Genomic DNA, 20,729 nt, shown 5'->3' on the forward strand with positions numbered 1-20,729 from the left:
GGTTTGCCAGGGCAGTGGGTTCTGTGGTCATGGCACACAGGGATGTGTGCCATGTCAACTCTTTGTTTGGTTCTGTACTCAGACACTCAGCCTGCAAAGGCAGTGTGTGGGTGTCAGGGTACAGGGCCCCTGAGAGTGGCACAATAAGTGCTGCAGCTCTTAGGGGTCTTCTCTGGTCACCATGCCCTGGGTACCTAGGTTACCATTTACTAGGGTTGACAGGTGGCCGGAAATGCCAATTAGGTTTTAGTTGCAACTTAGTTTTAAGGAAGGAGCACATGCCCTGGGTACCTGGTTGGCAGGAACCCAGGGCACACTCAGTCAAAGCACATCAGCAGTTCAGAAAAAAGTGGAGGCATACCAATGCAAGAAAGATGGCACTTTCTCACACTCATGATCCGCTAGGCACCTTCAGCTGAGTTCATCCGCTCTGACGGTCAGAGACCAGCCAGATGCTGATCCACCAGGGTAAAGCCCTGCTGTTCCAGCCAAGTCCAGAGAGGCAAAGCTTCTTGACACAAGGTCCACGACCCCACCCAGACTTGCTAATTGCAGTGCCACATTGCGGTCGTGTTGTTCGCGAACACTTGAGCTAGCCTCCCCCTGATGGAAGGCTTTTAGTGCCAGCCGGATCGCCTAAAGCTCCAACAGGTTTATATGGAGTTTTGCCTCAGCCGGTTACCAGATAACTGTGAGGTCTGAATGGTGAAGGGAGAGGGGTCTGCCTCTGACCCAGTTTCAGTTTTTCAGTTTCAGTTTCAAAATGCTTTATTCGGTTTGTACAGGTACAACCATATAGCAACATTCATGAATACAATTGAAGTCACTTTTATAAAAGATTAAAGAATGATGAAACTTGCTAAAACAATTACATTAATTCAGCCAATCGAGTTAAAAACCTGAAAAATAGAAAATAATCACTAAATGTAGCGTCAATTTAAACGTTTGGTGCAAGGCATGCCAAGTGGGATAGTACTAAACAAGCGGCCTATGCTGGACGTAAAGTGCAGTAATATGTGCAAAATATGCAAAAGTTGGACATAGTATTTAACAGCAATTTAGCAAATTAGTGCAAAACATATCACATTAATATACCGTAGAATAATCACTTATATGTAGCAGCCGTTTTAAACGTTTGATGCAGAGCATGCAAATAAGATGGTACTAGAGAAGAGGCCTATGCTGGGCATAAAGTGCAATAGTATGTGCAAAATATGCAAAAATTGAACGTTGTATTTAGCAGCAATTTTGAAATCTAGTGCAAAACATGCCAAGTGAGGTAGTACAAGTCGAAGAGAGGCCTGAACTGGGCATAAAGTGCAATGGTATGTGCAAAAATATGCAAGGATAACTAAAGTGCAATGTCTATAAAATCTCTTACGTATTTTAGCAGCAATTATGTACAAGTCGAAAAGAGGCCTGAACTGGGCATAAAGTGCAATAGTATGTGCAAAAATATGCAGGGATAACTAAAGTGCAATGACTATAAAATCTCTTACGTATTTTAGCAGCGATTATGTACAAGAAGTTTAAAAAGTATAAATCCAGAGAGGTACAGAACCAAGGGAACAATCGATACCCGGATCTAAAAACATAATAATAACCAAAGTTCATGTATAAGAGAAATGCAAAAGGTTTGGCAGTAGCTCACAGTTGGTCAGTAGATGTCTTTTCCAACGGAGATCATATAATGATTGATTTCCTGTGCCCGATGCATTTAAGAACATAGGTGGCTACACGGTAACACACATTAGGGGACGACAGGTCAAACAACAGTTGCATTGCAGCTCTTATGTCACACGTACTATATTCTAAAAATAGTTGCTTTAGGTAAAACTTTCTAAAACCAGTGTAAAAGTTACAAAGTAGTAAAAAGTGGCAGATACTCTGTTTCGATTTCCCATCGCATGGGCACGGGCAAGACCCCGGCTTCTTTACAGTAGGAAAGGCCACCAGATGGTGGACTATACCCAGCCTCAGGCGTGCCAGAACGAAGCGATGGGAGTTAAAACTGACAAATGTAAGGTATGATGGGAATCCTGTGCTTAAATTATATTCCAGGTACAATTTAAAAGTACTTTGTGTAGCATACCCCTTCATTCTAATCCCTTTTGCATGATCCATGTAGGTGGATTTAAGGTCACGCTTCGTTAAAACTGATTCGGTTGGGGTGTCTTTAAAAATATCTTGACCAAAAAGGGAATTATACCAGTGAAAAATGTGTTTTAGCCAAGGGATTTTTAGGTGCTGGTCCAATTTAATGCAGTCTAAAATTATTTCCTGGGTAAACTTGGTTTCATCTTTAGCCCAAATGGATCGCCAGAGGGAGAGGGGGCGTAGTGCAATCAAGTCTGTGGCATGGTGTATGCCCAGCTCCCTATGAATGATTTCGTTGGAGGCTGAAGCAGGAAGACATAATAAGCGTTTAAGGTACTTGTTTTCTTCCTGCTGAATGGAGAGGGCGATCTGCGAGTTATATCCCCATATCCCTGCTCCGTATAGAGCAGAGGACATGCACCTGGAATTATAAATAGAAATCATCTCCCTTATTCTACGCCCCCCTAGTTTGGAAGCGAATCTGAAGGTGCAGTTTGTATTTCTAATCATCTTCATGCCTATACAGGATTGCTCGTTTACCCATCTCCCATCCCCTGAAAAAGTAATGCCTAAGTAACAGAAATGTTGCACAGACTCAAGTTTATCCCCATCAAGGAAGAATGACTTACTTTTCTTTAGTTTCTTCCCACAGGTCATAGTCATAGTCTTGCCCTTATTAATTTTAAGCTTTCTGCCCTTAATAAAAACATTAAATTTGTCGATTAGCTTTTGGAGCCCGTTCGCGGTCCTGGAAATCAGGACCGCGTCGTCTGCGTATAAGAGGACGGGTATTTGTTTACCATTTATCATAGGGGCATCAGCAAAAGACTCTTGTAGGGACTGATCGACCTGGTTTATAAAAAGGGAGAACAGCAAGGGTGCGAGAACACACCCTTGCCTAATCCCTCTGCCTATTTTAAAAAAGGGGGTGCATTCTCCGTTTGGTCCGAATCTAACTTTACTTGATAAGCTGCTATACATTCTGGCCAGCAAATGAATGATTTCGGGGGGTGCGCCCATAGCAAGTAATGTTGGCCAGAGCAGTGTGTGTTCCACTAGATCGAACGCTGAGCTTAGATCGGCAAAGCACATGAACAAATTCCCTTCCTTTGCTTTTGTGTACTTGCCGATGATAAGCTCAAGGTTCACACACTGCTCCATGGTTCCTATGCCCCTACGGAACCCGTACTGGATTGGTGACAGGACATTATTGTCCTCGACCCAGGACTCTAATCTTCCCAGAAGCACGCGACTCAGTATTTTTAGTGACGAGTCCAAAAGGGAAATTGGGCGATAATTACGTGCTTCAGCCCTTGAACCTTTTTTAAAAAGTGGCACAAAAATAGATTGACCCCATGATGTAGGTAGTTCGTCCTCAATAGCAGCATTGAAATAGCGTGTTAAAATTGGGGCCCATAAATCAATCTTGGATTTAAAAAAGTCCACAGGGACCCCATCTGGGCCCGGGGCTTTCCCCCCCTTGCTTTTCTCTATAGCATCCCGCACCTCATTTAAAGATACTGAAAACAATAATTTCTCCCATTTAAAATCGATTGGCATTACAGTTAGAACATTAGGATCTGGGGCCAAAGTACAATCAAGGGAACAATCAGAGTTAAAAATCCCAGTGAAGTGTATAATCCAGTCTTGACAGCTGACATGCGAAGTAAGTTCGGGAATGTTGTCGTTCTTTAAGAACGGGCTGTTTACAGTGTCCCAGAAGAGTTTATGGTCTTTTGTTTCCGCAGCCTGATCTAATTTAGCCCATGCCTCGTCCTGTAGTTCTCTCTTCCGAGTGGCTAGTGCGATTTTGTAATTGTAACGCTCTTCCCTTATCTTACAGGGGTCTCTCGGTTTGGCATCTAGCGAAATTTTTAGCCTTTTTAGTGACTGGGCACAATTATCATCAAACCACACTGTCTTAACTTTTCTTGGCTCCCGTGATTTGCGTGTCAGTGATTTCTCGACGGTTTGTGTAATGATTAGAAATTTAGACAGCAAAATTTCTGGGCATGGTGTTGGGATAGACAGTACTCCACTTCTCCATAGCAGTTAGTAATTACATTGGTGACAATTTTAGCAGGGTCAACTTTTGTCCATTTCACCCTCATCCCATTTGGCCTTCCTACGGAGATGTTCTGAATAGGTTGACCATAGGAGTTCCTTTTTGACCCCCAGCCCAGTAATTCGACAGATACACTGTTGTGGTCACTGACCGTTTGTTCAATTACCCAAACATTTATATATGTTGCAGAGCTGGATACGATGATGTGGTCTATAAAGGATTGGCTATTCCTTCCATGGAATGTTGGACATCTGACATTGTTTGCATTCGTATTACATTCAAGAAGTTCCAGATCATATTTGGCCAGTAGGTTATTCAAGGCACTGCCTAGGATGTTGTGCGGAAAATGATTGAAAACACATGTAGTTTCCCTTCCTGAGTATTCCTCCCTATGGCCACAAGCCCCCTTAAGTGAATAAGTGCACGTTTTGATGTTAAAATCTCCGGCCCACAAGATTACAGCTGGTTTAGAGGAGCTTAATAACATTGGATCAATGGCCTGTTCGATATCAGAGATGAACAACCCCTGTCTATGGCCGGCGATGTTGTTGTAGAAGTTCACTATTATTAAGTCTTTATGTCCATTATGGGCCACGCGCAAAACGGAAGCATAATCTCCCGAGACTGCATGGTTACTGACCCAGAACTCGGTCAATGTTGTGGATAGCAGGGTCACTAACCCCCCCTTGGCTCGGCCAGCCTGCGAAGCCACAGCCAGCACGTTGAAGGAGGTATATCCCTCGACATATACTTCAGCTCTGTCCCAGGTTTCTTGTAGGCATATGATGTCATAGCCTTGTTTAAGAAAGTCATCCCATGCGGGTGTATTTACCTTGGAAGCTAGGCCCGCTATGTTCCACGTGATAACCCTCAATGAACTTTCCCTGGATACATGAGGTGGAATAATTTCTGTTGTGGCTGTCGGTGGTATTTGGTCGCCTAGGTGGTTTACAACAGTACAGGTGCTGTTAACTATCGTAGACAGGTCGTTAGGGCTGATTATAGGGTTCTCTATGGGAGGTTCATTTGCAGGAGGGATTTCAACCGGGCAGTTGCAAGTGGTGTTGACTGTCATGGTTAGATTGTTTGAACTTAAGAGCAGAAGTGTCTATATGGGATTCACTTTCTCCAACAAGTGTATCCAGGAGTCAGTCGTTTTCATCAAGGGAGTTGAACACCTGGAATCTGTTTGATGTTGGAACAGCGAATTGACCAAAGATGTTATTTCCAGACCCGATTGTATTGTGGTAATTGAGGTAGTTGGGGTTAGGCATTCTGTACAGTTCCATAGGTGGTTGTGGAACATGCTGATTGCTAAAAACATGAGGGGTCGAAGGGTACGAAGGATACCCGGCTAATTGTACAGGTGCCTGCTGTGCAGGTGGGTAAGGTGTGTTAGTTACTCTAGTATGTTTAAAATTCTGCACCGGAGTCTTAAACCCCACCAGATTTCTATAAAAGTAATCCAAAGGAAACAGGGTTGTGTTGTAGTCATTGTCAGAAGGGATGGGCGCGTTCAGGATGGAATCTCGTGCCCATTCAGTGGTTTTGTAATTTATAATTACGCAGTCCCCGTTTATTTCCTTTTTGCTAGGGCCCACCCACCCTACCCTTTGAGTTGAAATAATCTGGCCTGCACCACTTAAGGGAAAACCACAATTATGGACAAGCCAGTGTAATATTTTGTTTTTAAGGGTTTCGCTGTTTTCGAATTGGGAGGGTTTGAGTTTTGGTACGTTGGCAAGGATTGCTACCAAAGGCCTGCTTTCTTGTGGGAGATTGATCACGGCGGGGATAATATTATTATAGTAGCTACGTGCCGGTGGGTTCCTGCTTACTGGGGTATAGTCCTTGGGCACCTCCCCAGTTACTCTGTGAGAGGTGGATGAAGATGGGCCGTTGGTGACGCTACTTTGTAAATTTGTAGTTTTACCGGTAGGTGCTGGGGGATTCGTATTTCTCACTGGTGGAGCCTGTGGTTTAGATACGGTGTGGACAGTCGTATTGGCCTTATTCACGGACGGTACATTTGGGATGGGTTGGGTAGTTTGTGTAGTTTGTGGGCCTAGGTGTTCAAGGATGTCTAATTTGGCTAGGCCCAGTTTTTCCAGATTTTCCACCTTTTTACCTATTTGCTCAAGTTTGTCGTTTAGGGGAGCAATGAGGAGCTTCATAGCATCCATGATTTGGACCAGTATAGACTCCATATTAACTGCAGGTCCTGGATTTGGCACCGGTTGTACACTTCCATTAGATTGTTCTATGGGGGGTGTTGGTAAAATGATCTTCTTTCTTTTGCCCTTTTGTTTCATACATCCCCTGAAAGGAGCCTGTAGTTTCCTAATATGAGTGCGTCTGGTTCTACGATGGGCAGTGCCCTGGTTGGTTGTACTATTGTCGCTGCTATTGTTGGCTAGATCTATTGTATGCATAGTATCTGCGTTGTCGCAGGTAATCAATGATGCGCTAGGCGCAATACTAGGGCCCAGTTCCTCGGGTGGTGTAGCATTGATCTGTAGATTAGGGGTTAGGGACAGACGACTGTCCCTGTCTTGGAATATTATGGGGGGTGTGGGAAGGTCTTCTGTGGGTGGGGGCACAGTTCCAGGAAGGCCTGTGTAAGATTGCATCAGAATGGAGTCGTTTGATAATGCTGTCATGTTAATGTTATATACAGTGCTGTCAACAGGTTGTGGTGTGCGGTGAATTAGACAAGCGCTAGGTGGTAGAGACAGTCGTCTCTCAGTGTTTTCGATAGCATTTGCTACCACTACGATTGTCTGTTGAAGCATGCGATCAACGGCAGTTAGCGTTGGTAACGGTGTTTTAGTTTGGGCGGTGGTCCTTGCAACAGAACGTGTGTTAATAGGCGTTTTTTTAACCATGTTCTTAGTGGTGGGTTTGGATGCAGTTGGAGCCATTTGCAATATGTAATAGCTCACAGAACGTAGTACCTTGGTGGTCACTGCGAAATTGGCCAGGGGGTAGTGCCCAGCCCAGTCTCTTCAGGCCTCTGAGGGCCACAGAGGGCCCGCCCTTTGCCCGGGCTTAGCCCCGGGCACGGCCCCGCGCGCGGTCCCGCGACGCGGGAAGGCCGGCCCCTTAAGCAGCGCCTCCGGGCGCCAAGCCTCTACGCGACTTCCGCTCGCGTCGCGGAGGCTGCTGGGAGTTGAAGTCTCTACTCCCCCTGCTCAGCTGCAGGCCCGGTGGTGGAGGGCTGCAGCGGGGGGAGGAGACAGCAGGCAGCAGGCACGGTGGAGGAGGCACTGGGTCCCCGTTCTATGAAGCAGAGGAGTCACCTGGGTCCCTGGACGCTAACAGGCAGGCTGGTGGATGGTCCGGCGTGCAGGTAGGCTCGCGTGCTGTAGTGCTGTGACCGACACCCGCTCCCCAGCAAGGCCGGCCCCTTAAGCAGCGCCTCCGGGCGCCAAGCCTCTACGCGACTTCCGCTCGCGTCGCGGAGGCTGCTGGGAGTTGAAGTCTCTACTCCCCCTGCTCAGCTGCAGGCCCGGTGGTGGAGGGCTGCAGCGGGGGGAGGAGACAGCAGGCAGCAGGCGCGGTGGAGGAGGCACTGGGTCCCCGTTCTATGAAGCAGAGGAGTCACCTGGGTCCCTGGACGCTAACAGGCAGGCTGGTGGATGGTCCGGCGTGCAGGTAGGCTCGCGTGCTGTAGTGCTGTGACCGACACCCGCTCCCCAGCAAGGCCGGCCCCTTAAGCAGCGCCTCCGGGCGCCAAGCCTCTACGCGACTTCCGCTCGCGTCGCGGAGGCTGCTGGGAGTTGAAGTCTCTACTCCCCCTGCTCAGCTGCAGGCCCGTTGGTGGAGGGCTGCAGCGGGGGAGGAGACAGCAGGCAGAAGGCGCGGTGGAGGAGGCACTGGGTCCCCGTTCTATGAAGCAGAGGAGTCACCTGGGTCCCTGGACGCTAACAGGCAGGCTGGTGGATGGTTCGGCGTGCAGGTAGGCTCGCGTGCTGTAGTGCTGTGACCGACACCCGCTCCCCAGCAAGGCCGGCCCCTTAAGCAGCGCCTCCGGGCGCCAAGCCTCTACGCGACTTCCGCTCGCGTCGCGGAGGCTGCTGGGAGTTGAAGTCTCTACTCCCCCTGCTCAGCTGCAGGCCCGGAGGTGGAGGGCTGCAGCGGGGGGAGGAGACAGCAGGCAGCAGGCGCGGTGGAGGAGGCACTGGGTCCCCGTTCTATGAAGCAGAGGAGTCACCTGGGTCCCTGGACGCTAACAGGCAGGCTGGTGGATGGTCCGGCGTGCAGGTAGGCTCGCGTGCTGTAGTGCCTCTGACCCAATATTCGGTTTGCTAGCCACCATTTCAGGTCTTTCGCAGTGCCCTCTGAGATCTGGACCAGGTTGGTGAGATTTCCCCGATGCTGCGACCATTGGAACTTTAGATCCCATTGCAGAGCCCGCATGTGCCATCTGGCATGGTCCACAAGAAGGATGCAAAAGGCCATGAGGCCCAAGAGCCTCAGAGTCATTCCCACCGAAATCCAGGATAGAGGCAGAAATATCGGTATCACAGCCCGAATATCCTGGACTCGTCAATCGGGATGATAAGCCCGAAATTTCACCGTGTCCAGAACTGCTCTGATGAAGGGGAGCGTCTGAGAGGGAGTCAGGTGTGACTGCAGCACACTGATAGTGAACCCCATCGAATGCAAGAGGTTTGCCTTAGTCTGGAGATGAGTGACGACTGCATGGGACGAGCCAGCCTTCAACAACCAGTAGTCGAGCTAGGGGAATAATGGAACCCCTGATCTCCGCAGATGAGCTGTGACCACCGCAATCACATTGGTGAATACCATTTAAGCACTGGTGAGGCCAAAGGGGAGCACAGCAAACTGAAAGTGCTCCTGGCCCACTGTAAACCACAGGTAGCGACGATTGGCCGACAGGAATGTGGAAGTAGGCTTCCTGCAAGTCCAACGCTACCATTCAGTATCTCGGGTCTAGGGCAGAGAGTACCTGAGCCAAGGTGAGCATCTTGATTTTCTCCTTCTTGAGGAAGTAGTTGAGGATAGGATGGAGACCTCCGTCCTTCTTTAGAACCAGGAAATAGCTGGAATATTAACAGCCAGCCAGCCTATTTCTGGCCTGGGTACCCTCTCTATAGCTCTATAGCTCCTTTGGCCAAGAGAGCCTTTTCTTCGTTGTAGAGTTGCGCAAGATGATCCTCCATCAGCTGATTGTGAGTTGGAGGCATAGAGAGAGGGGTAGTCTCTAAGGGCAGGGAGTATCCCCTTCGGACTATCTGCAACACCTGTCCTAGGTATTGTCGCACCAGTGGTGGAGGTGATGGCGTAGCCTGCCACCCACTGGACACTTGTGACCCTGAAGGACCGGACTAGGAAGGTTTTGGGTGGTAGAGGGGATGGTGGCTTGGCTTGACTACTGGCTTCCCGATCCTCTGACTGACTAGATGAAAAGCGGACAAGGCCCTGCAGAAGTTGCTGAACTTGCGGAACCCGCTGGCTGGAATAGGGTTGGTGCATTTGGAAGCCCCTTCCATAGCCATGAACGGAGTCAAAGCAGACACAGGATGGGGTTTAGCACTGAGGCCGAAGGATTTGGCTGTAGCCCACAAATCCTTGAAGCGCTCAACCCCTGCGTCAGCCGAAGAGATGTGAGTCATCAAAAGGCATGTCCATGAGGTTTGCCTGGACATCCCCCAAAAAGCCAGACGTCCTCAGCCAGGCGTGGTGCCTGATGGCCACCATCAAAGAAATCGGTCTACCCAGTGAGTCTGTCGTGTCCAAGCCACAGCGAATGGCGAACTTTCCTGCATCTCTCCCGTCAGATATTGCTTGGGGAGCAGGATCCAGACCTCCTTCGAGACCCTAGGCAGCACCTGCGCAACCATAGCCCATAAAGAATTAGAGTAACGGCCCAAAAGGCATGCAGTGTTCCCCGACCGCAATGCAAGGCTGACTGAAGAGAACATTTTCTTCCCAAAGGTCTCCAGCCATTTAGATTCACTGTTTGGAGGGGCGGAAGGGAACGCACAATAGGAAGTGGAAGCCTGGACCACCAAGCTTTGGGGGTTGGGCAGAGAGGAAAACTGGGTCGCCGGTGCTGGGCGATGGCGGCGGGCAATCGTATTTCCAGGAGCCCCAGTGCTGGGTTTGGATCAGGTATTCAGAAGAACGTCCATTAAGGCCTCATTAAAAGGCAGCAAGGGTTCCGATGAGGAGACACCAGGCTGCAGGACCTATTTCAAGACATTTGTTTTGACCGTCACTGTCGGAAGCTGCAGGACACCAGACTGGCTCCGTATCGTATGGAATGAGGATGAGGGAGGCACCACCGGCGGGTGCCGGAGACCTCGGCGTCAGAAGCAGTGCCGGGGTAGGTCGGTGTGGAGGCAAGACCGATGCCTGTTCGGACCAGGGTCCACCAGGAGGCAGTTGCGCTGGGGCCGGAGCCAAAGGAATTTCCTTTACCTGGGCCTGTTAAATACTGAAGGGTGTTGCTGTGCAACTGTTAATGGGGGCGCAATTGCCTCCCACTCGTCTAGAAGTGTGATACTCCCAATGATACAGGGGATGGGGGATTGGGATGGACCTATATATGGCAATGGAAAGGGTGGTTTACGAGGCTTAATACTGTCCGAAAAATCCAAGATTTGGGGCGGCTAGATGATAGACTGGGATGGATGACAAAAAAGAGTATCAGCACATTGTCATGCCTTCAGGCCCATAGGTCGAGAGGAACCTCCTGCTCTGCACATTTCTCCCACTATATTTCACCACCATTTCCTCGCTTCTTTCCTTCTCCAATCCAACTCCGCAAGTGTATGACGCAGATTCATAATTGCTTATGTGTAATTACATTTTGGATAAGGAACTGTACAGGACAAATACTATGCTATGGAAATGAATATTTACAACTGTGTTACAGAAAAAAATCAAAATAATTTACAAAAATATTTTTAAAAGAAGGTAAGTTGGGGGGCGTGGCCAAGATGGCGACCTGAACGCACGCAGGTCTCTGAGGCTCCCTGCCCCGGCTCCCGCCATCGGCCTTAAACAGCGATAAATTTGGACCCTGCGACCACAGCACTGACAATCAGGTGGCCGCGGTCGCGATCCACCTCGCCAGAGCAATTCCGGAGCCGATCCGACCGAGCTCACGGCGCCGACGGCGAAACTGACCCAGACCGCGGAGCGAGGAAATGGCGGACTCCGCGACGCGCGAACCAGCGCTGCCCTGATGCCGCCCTGCAGCTCGCGCTGGACGAACGCCAACTGGTCCACAGCGGACACCGGCCCGTGAATCGATGGTCCCATCCCTGGGCTGGGAGCTGTGCCCGAGATTCGGACCCTCCGTCTTCCAGCCCGGACCCTAGTGCTCGAGCCTGCCCCGCCTTCCCCCTGCCAGTCCGGCAGAGGCAAATCCAGGCCCCGGCTCTTTGGGCCTACGATGCTGCGAGACCCCGCAGGCCCAGGGGTCGGACACGGCGCCGTGCAGCTCCAGGCATGACGGAGAGGTCCCGGAGCTCCGTGATACCTTGGCCCCCAGTGGATTAACCGGTGAAGCAGACGAGTTGGCGCCATCTGCGGCGCGACGGCCGGCAGCAGAGAGGACCGGGCGGCTACCAACGCCGAGACGTGGAGGTGAGGAGCTTTGGCGGGAGCGGTCAGTGGGAGGCTCGGGGGGCACCATCGAGCCCCCGGTGTGTGACACCATAGACTTTTGGCGGACCGGGCTGCAGCCCGCAAAGGAGAGCTCTAGGGGGAGGCGTGGGGAGCCCCGTGCCACCAACTCGAGGGCCCGGCTCTCCGGCCTGTCACACGGAGAGCCCCGTGGCCGGGTCCTAGATCAGGGGGACTGCCCGGGAGACCGCCGAGATTCGAGGCGTCCATCACGTCGTGACCCCCACCCCGTGCAGCCGGAGTGGTGGGGCAGTCACGTCGGCGCCGTTGGCAAGGTTGAGGCCCATAGGAGGCGTGCCCAGGTGCGACACGGAGGCGCTGAGCGCAGGGCCCTGACAGGCCCCGCCATACTGCGCAGCAGCGAAGAACACTAGCTGGAGTGGTGAGTGAGAGGCACCGGGCATTATAGAGCACCTGCGCAGCAGCACGACCGGTCTGAAGACCACGGGCTACCTACAGCCGCAGCCGCTAGGCCCCGAAGAGCGACGCACCCGGCTGAGGTGTGGTGATTGGGTTCTCTGCTACACGTGCCACCGCGGTGCGGCCATCCACTTACCCCGACCTACCCAGACGCAGCGGCGGACAGATCAGACGGCTCAGTCTGCCACCCACGGAGGTGGGGAAGTGAGGAGCAGACCGATCCCCTGATAACCCCGGAGTGGACACCGAGAACCCCCGGACGGCTTCGAACCCCGGGAACCCTAGACCCCGGGCTGCGACTCGGCCATGTCATCCACCAACCGCTGCGCGGGCCGCACTATCACGGACATGCTGGCGAAGGGTTTGGCCAAGGTGGACAAGAGTCCTGACAAACCAGCACAGAACGCACAGCCTAAACTGGGCGATCGTGTGGACGGTGAAGCGCCAGCTACGAAGTCATTCATGGAAACATTATTCGCTTCCCTCAGAGATGACATCCAAACACTGAAGCAGGAAATGGCGGGTGGGTACAAAGAACTGAGGAAAGACATGGATGAGCTAGGGGAGCGGGTAGCTGCCAGGGTCGAGGAGGTGCATATCCTGCAGCAGGAGATTATTAGACTCCAGGAGCAACAAAAAGACCTACAGACCCAAACTGAGGACCTAGAGAACCGCTCGAGGCGCAATAACATACGCGTCCGGAACGTACCCTCAAAGGCGGAGGGGGAAGATGTGACGGCTTACCTGCAAGGCCTATTCAGGGACATACTGGGAGAGCCGGACGACTTCGAGATTAGGATTGAAAGGGCGCACAGAGTAGGCCTCCCTAGACGGGCGTCCAACCCCCCACCGGACATCCTCGCCTACCTCCAGGACTTCCTTCTCAAGGAACGCATCATGAAAGCTGCCCGACAACACCAACCAACTATATACCGTGGACAGACAGTGGAACTTTTCCAGGACCTGTCTGCAATCACCCTTCAAAAGAGACGAGCTTTTAAGACGGTCACGGCCTTCTTGCGGGAGAAAGGGGTTCCATACTCCTGGGGACACCCATTCCGCAGCATTTTTAAGTGGAATGGATCCCTGCAGCAACTTAGATCCCTGAGAGACACTTGTGATCTACTGGGCATCTCGCACGAGGAAGAGGAGTCAGGAGACGACTCCGGGACGGCCCCTTCATTGTCAATGCCTCTGCCGGGCGACAGACAGGGCTGGCAAAGGGTGCGTCACAAACTCCAGAAGAAGATGATTAACAGGCCGGACCCCGAAACAGTAGCCCTGGAACATGCGGCCGCCATTCAAGAGGTGTCCAAAGACACAGCCAGCGGGCCATGAGACATGGCAGTCAAAGCTTTGTGGAGCATGGCCACTAAGCGGCATGGGGGCGGGGGCGGGGGTGGGGAGCCTACGGGTTGCCGTTGCCATTGCCTACCCATCACGGATACACTCTACCACGGGTCCAGATGGACTGCTGACTGGACCCGGGACTATGTTTGACCAAGACTTTTTCACAGTTGGGACTAAGGGGTGGGGGGAGAGATGGGGGGTGGGGGGTGTGGGGGGGGGGGGGGGAGTTGCGGAAGTTCGGGTAGGGAGGGAGGGGAGGGGGTTCTCCTTGTCCAGGGGATTTTGACCTTGCAATTTGGTTCTGCAGACAGACTCGCGTCGGACGAAGGGGTGTCCTACCACTGATACACGCAGAACAGGTGCTGGGCTTAGCTGACTTTGCAATGCGCCCACCATGACGCACCGCTTGACCGTGCTCACGCTTAACGTACGGGGCCTTAACAACCCGGTAAAGCGCAAGGCGATACTGTCCTTCCTGGAACACTCGAAAGCTGACATTTGCCTCCTGCAAGAGACACACCTAGTATCTAAGGACCATCATAGACTTAATGTTTTTTATAAACAAGGGAACCCCACTTATTAGAACCTGGGGTGGAATGATGCTTTTTCAAATACAATGGTTCTGTTTTTGGCCTGAATAGGTCCGGGAGGACAAGAGTGGGTAGCGAGTATTCAATAAACGCTAAGGAGCAAAAGCTGTAGGTATAGGTAGAAACAGTTATTTATTTGATCTTTTCTTTTTTTGAATATACATAAATACTTGTACTTATACTGTATTTTCAGGTGCTCAGGTGAATAGTATGGTGCAGGACGTGACAAAAGTGAACAAAGTGAACGGACTGTCACACAACAACAAACAAGGTTAAAAAACAATTATATACAATAGAGAGAGTAAAAATCCTTGGGTATGTCGACGGCGTTTCGATCTATGTAACTTTAGATCATCATCAGGACTGATGAGCTTCCTGAAACTTGCCAAGGCATTTTCAGACAAGGATGATATTTGTATACTTTAGTTGAAGGTTGCTTACTGGAGAGAATACAGTGGTTAAAGAAAATCTTCTCTCAATTAGGTAATCCAAGTAGCGCTCTGTCACTTTAATTTAGACGAGGGTCCTACATGGATTAAATGTTGTAGCAGGGCGAGTGAAATTGTTTGTTCCTTATCCTCGCTATGGAAATTTCAATTACCAGCGCCTAAAAAAAGTTCGATTTCGGCGTTATTACTGGAGTAACGGCTGGTGAGAGACTCGGACCCCCAACCTGCCCCGCGACCGCGCCAAAACTAATTTTCAGGCGCCAAAACTCATTAAATGCATAGCGACGAACGCGCTTTAGCAGACCCCCTACCTGCTTCAAATAACGCCGAAATCGAACTTTTTTTAGGCGCTGGTAATTGAAATTTCCATAGCGAGGATAAGGAACAAACAATTTCACTCGCCCTGCTACAACATTTAATCCATGTAGGACCCTTGTCTAAATTAAAGTGACAGAGCGCTACTTGGATTACCTAATTGAGAGAAGATTTTCTTTAACCACTGTATTCTCTCCAGTAAGCAACCTTCAACTAAAGTATACAAATATCATCCTTGTCTGAAAATGCCTTGGCAAGTTTCAGGAAGCTCATCAGTCCTGATGATGATCTAAAGTTACATAGATCGAAACGCCGTCGACATACCCAAGGATTTTTACTCTCTCTATTGTATATAATTGTTTTTTAACCTTGTTTGTTGTTGTGTGACAGTCCGTTCACTTTGTTCACTTTTGTCACGTCCTGCACCATACTATTCACCTGAGCACCTGAAAATACAGTATAAGTACAAGTATTTATGTATATTCAAAAAAAGAAAAGATCAAATAAATAACTGTTTCTACCTATACCTACAGCTTTTGCTCCTTAGCGTTTATTGAATACTCGCTACCCACTCTTGTCCTCCCGGACCTATTCATCATAGACTTAAGTCACGCTCCTTCCCTTGGCAGTTTTTCTCATCTGCTCACAAAAAGGTAGCGGGAGTAGCGATATTGGTAGCCAAATCCTTTGAGGGGAGGGTCTTGCAGAAGGAGGCTGAGATTAAGGGGCGGCTCCTCGTCCACAGCTTTCATGTAGCGGGCCAGACATTACTAGTGGGCACTGTTTACGCACCGAATGAGGGCCAGGAGAAATTTTTACACACAGCCTTAGAGGCGGCCACGGCTACCACGCACCCACACTTACTACTCGGTGGGGATCTCAATTTAGTGCTTCACAACACAGCAGACCGCTCCGGCCAGAGATTCGGCCAAGTTGGGGCATTCTCGACATCAGGACATGCACACATTTCAGATCTAGGCTTCACAGATCTGTGTAGGGACTCGCACCCGCATGCGACAGCATACACATACTATTCGGCAGCCCACAAGACCTATGCGCGGCTGGACTATTTTTTGTGCTCCTCCCAACTGACCGCACAGGCTCAGGACGTAGAGATACTCCCAGCCTCATTATCTGACCATTCGCCGGTGGTGGCGACCTTCCATGTAGCGGCCACGCCGAGACCTCAAAGGCACTGGAGATTACGGGATGGGCTTTTACAGGTCCCTTCCACACAGGAACGACTCAAAGCAGCGATCGCTCAATTTTTGACGCACAACGCAAATGGGGACACAGCTAAAACCACACAATGGGCGGCCCTCAAAGCGGTCCTCCGCGGGGAGATCATAACGATCGCTGCCGCTAACAACAAGGAAAGAGCACTGAAAAGAGCCGAACTCACTCAACGTGTAGCAGAACTGGAGCAGATGCACCAGCGCACCGGGGCTGCGCGGGCGTGGCGCCAGCTGTGCATCGAAAGGAAGATGCTGGCTGCCCTGGATCAAGATGTGGCCGAATACGCTGCCATGCGCCTCAAGCATGCATACTATACCGGGGGTGACCGCTGTGGGAAGCTCTTGGCGAGCAGACTACAGGAACAGAACCAGAGGCAGCAAGTACGCTCCCTCCAATCCGCCCAGGGTACCCTAGTCACAGAGGATGCAGCCATAGCTGCAGCTTTCGGTAATTACTACGCCGCCCTCTATGATGCGGACTGCCTCGACCCACAAGTCGGCCTGGACTACCTGCGAGGCGCGGCGCTTCCCTCCCTAAACCAGACGCAAGCGGACTTCCTGGATCGGCCCATCGGCCTTGAGGAGGTCATCTCGGCGATATCCCGCCTTAAGGTGGGGAAATCCCAAGGGCCTATACTGCGTGACCTTTTTAACACGTTTGATCAGCCCGGCGCCATCCCTCCTGACTTACTAGAAGCGGCCATCTCTGTGATCCCTAAACCCGGGCGCGACCCGACCAACTGCAGCTCATACCGGCCTATCTCCTTAATGAACGTAGATCTGAAGCTCTACACCGGCATTCTTGCAAGTCGCCTAGCACCCTATATGCAGCAACTGGTGGAGCCTGACCAGTCGGGCTTCATCCCACAAAGGCAGACTAGCGACAATACCCGGCGGGTCCTCCATCTCATCGAGGCTGGATCACGTACGAGACCGGGCTGTATGCTCCTCACTATCGATGCGGAAAAGGCATTCGATAGAGTGCACTGGCCCTACCTCGACCGGGTGCTACAGCACTTTGGGTTCGGAGAAGTCCTTCGCCACCGTATATTTAATTGCTATCGCCGACCCAATGCAGCGGTGGGAGTTAATGGCCACACTTCCCCATGATTTGAAATCGGCAGAGGAACCCGGCAGGGTTGCCCACTCTCTCCCCTCCTGTTCGCGCTCTATATGGAGCCGCTGGCGCAGCGAGTGCGGCACCACAAACTCATCTCTGGCATTCCCTTTGGCGGAGACACGCACAAGATTAGTCTGTACGCGGACGATATCCTGTTGTCTCTCACCAATCCGATGCAGTCGCTGCGGGCGCTCTTTGCGGAACTCCACACTTTCGCACTGGCGTCGGGCTTCAAGATAAACGTGGTGAAATCGGAGGCCCTGAATATTTCGTTGCTACCGGAGACTCTGGAAGAGGCCAAAGCAGAGTTCAATGTGCAGTGGTCCGACGCCTCCATCCCCTACCTGGGTGTCCTTCTAGCCCCGACGGTGCAGGGCACCACGGAGACCAACTACACGAAACTCAGCAAGAAACTCCGAGACCAGCTACGGCGTTGGAAACGCCTCACTCTGTCCTGGCTCGGCCGGATCGCGGCCATTAAAATGACTCTGCTGCCCCAGATTCTATACTTGTTCCAAACACTTCCCTTGCGGCCACCGGCGGGGTGGCTTCAGAAAACACAGTCGGAATTAGCACGGTTTGTCTGGAACGGCCGACGCCCGCGGTTTAAGCACACTATTGCTGTTTTGCCACCTGACCATGGTGGTGTTGGCATCCCCGACCTCACATTCTATTTCCAGGCGACACAATTGCGCACGCTAGTGGAATGGCATCAACTAGAGTCCGGCAGACACTGGCTCTTTCAAGATCAGGCGGTGGCCGGCCGCCCACTCGAGGGTGTCCCTTTCCTGCCACGGTGTCTTAGACCCCCCCAACCTGTATGCCTCAAAGGTCACGAGCACGGTCCTCGAGGTGTGGGACAGAGTGGCCGTGGCCAGAGGGCTGACCACCTTTCCCTCGCCGAAGACTCCGATATTCGATAACCCAGACTTCACACCGGGTCTGGACTCTAGGGCATATGCGGCGTGGAGAGCGACCCCCTGCAGGGATGTGGGACACATGTTTGACCTCAAAGGTATCCTCCCGTTCCATAAAGTGAAAGAGGACTACGGCGTTGCCGAGACGGATCGCCTACAGTACCTGCAGGTGCGACATTGGGTTCTTCACCCCTCGATCCAGCCCGGAGCACAACGACACCTCACACCCTATGAGAGGTGGCTGCTGACCCGCACATCAGACAAAAAATTAATCTCAGACCTCTACCAACACTTACTCCTCACCAACGTTCACACATACAACGTGGGGAGGGCTAGATGGGAGAAAGACCTGTGGCGCCAACTCACGTTGAAGGAATGGGAGGGAGTATATTACAGGGCCAGGCACTCAGCACACCATACGGGTCTCATTGAAACAATGACCAAAGTCGCCACATACTGGTATCATACACCCGAGAGGTTGCACCGGTGGGATTCCCAAGTCAGCGATCGCTGCTGGAGGGGTTGCGGGGAACTTGGGACGTTGGAACATCTGCTGTGGAGCTGTGATAGACTCCGTCCCTACTGGACCCCCATTCTTGATCTAATAGACTCATCTAGACACGCAGCTCCCTCGATTCCCATCATACATTCTACTGGGCCTTCCTAACGCTCTCATGTACCCCTTGAAATCCTGGAGAGGGAAGCTGATTGCACTGGCTCTGGGGGCGGCAGTTCAGAACATTTTGGCCCACTGGAGAGCTGTCCAGGCCCCGCAACAACTGGGATGGCTGCATCGTCTCTGGGCGATTCTGGGGATGGAAAAACTGTCATTAGCCACGGCGGGGAGGGGAGCGGACTTTGCAGCACTATGGCAGCCTTTTCTGACCTTGCTGACCGGGGAATTCAGGGAATTGAGCTGTCCCCGTTATCTACGGCTGCTACGACTTGCAGACACCCCACTCCCAGAGCCTAAGACACACTCACACAGGCGCAGAGGCCCAGCACACGCCGTACCGCCTGACTCGTAGAGAGTCAGTGATGGACTGTTAACCCTATGCTCGACTGATGGACAAGGAGAGGGGAGGGAGCGGGAGGTGGGGGGGACCACTGGGGTTGTTTTATCCTTTGTTGGGGTTTCCTGTTCGTTCTCGCATTTTTTATTGGCTCTGCTTGCACCTCCATGGCACCTCTTTTGACGCGGCCGGCCCGAATGGGTTGTAGGCGGCTTGCTGTGTTAATTGTGCTGGCCGTTGAGTCAGTTAGTCATGAGTACGCAGTGGCTCTGTCTTAGGCCGCCTCCTATGTGGGTCGGCGTAGATGACTTTGGGAGGTGCATTGCGCTTGTTTATTGCTCAATAAAAAAGATTTAATACTATAAAGAAGGTAAGTTACATCATTGTCTCAGACCACCTCTTGCAAGACTGTTGCTAATTATGGCATACATAGTAACCTCAAAGTGCTCAACCTTTCCTTACCTGAGGAGTAAATGCAAAGATATTCTTCCGGATGTCATACAGTTTCGAGGTTCCAAGGACTCCCATATGTCTGTAAGGCCGCCCAGTTAGGTTCATTCTCTTGTTTCGCCCTGTGAGAGAAGTCAGAAGGTAAAAAACAGTAAGGACACATTTTGCACTTTGAAACTATACGAGCCAATGGACATGCAATAGTAAGGAGGACACAGACTGATTATTTATTTGGAGAAATAATCTAGGAAGTCAATCTGGTGCCTCAGTGTATTAAATAAAGATCTTTGTGTAATTCAAAATTCATATCCCATTGGAGATCATTTGACCTTTCATTCTTTTGAAGCCTGTGAACACTACTCTGATGTATGTCAATAATCACTTTTTATTTTCAGGGCTACAAGGTTGTAACATCATGGCACCAAGGACCACTTGCAACAGGACATTATTGAAGATCAACATTTCAACATTCATTTTCTTGGACACTCTTCTTCAGAGGCATCAAATCAGCATGATTTACTCTTAGACACATGATAGTCCCGGCTCCGCATTATCACTGCGCTTGTGTGTAAACTCTAGCACTGGCTAGCACTCGTTAAGTTTCAATGGCAACCTAGTCAAATTAGTAACCTTATCGCTTCGTTTAAACTTGCAACAACATTCATATTTCTCTTTGACTATCACTCGGATGGCCATCACCACTTACAATCTCTCTAGTTAGCTAGGTTTATAAATCACATCTTCTAAATTTTCTCTCAAGTTAGTAAAGCAAAGAAACATCCATTCGTAGTTCCTTTCAATTTAATTGCGACAATACGAAGCTCTCAACATCCAAGACTACTTTTTAAAACAATTTCTACATTGAACAATGCAGGTCTTATTATTAGCTATAAGATGTTGTATGAGCAAATATTCCTACTCGTGTGACTTACGTTCTTCTTTAATTTATTCAGCGAACAAAAGACCAACTTTTCTCAATATGAAACATTTAATATACTACAACACTGAATAAATGCATCCTGTATCATAAGCGGTGTAATTTTTTAAAT

At 50.7% G+C, this 20,729-nt stretch overlaps 1 protein-coding gene across 3 annotated transcripts in view; it reads right to left on the reverse strand.

Annotated features, from left to right (window-relative positions):
- Positions 1–20,729, reverse strand: part of PHKA1 (phosphorylase kinase regulatory subunit alpha 1) — a 1,293,387-nt gene that overhangs the window by 708,229 nt on the left and 564,429 nt on the right. For all 3 annotated transcript variants that reach the window (XM_086942009.1, XM_086942008.1, XM_086942010.1), the window contains exon 15: positions 19,693–19,802. In XM_086942009.1, the coding sequence (XP_086798135.1) occupies positions 19,693–19,802 (110 nt within the window). The remainder of the gene's footprint in view (positions 1–19,692; positions 19,803–20,729) is intronic.

The sequence above is a fragment of the Lissotriton vulgaris genome, chromosome 10, assembly GCF_964263255.1.
Source record: "Lissotriton vulgaris chromosome 10, aLisVul1.2, whole genome shotgun sequence".
NCBI classification, from domain to species: Eukaryota; Metazoa; Chordata; class Amphibia; order Caudata; family Salamandridae; genus Lissotriton; species Lissotriton vulgaris.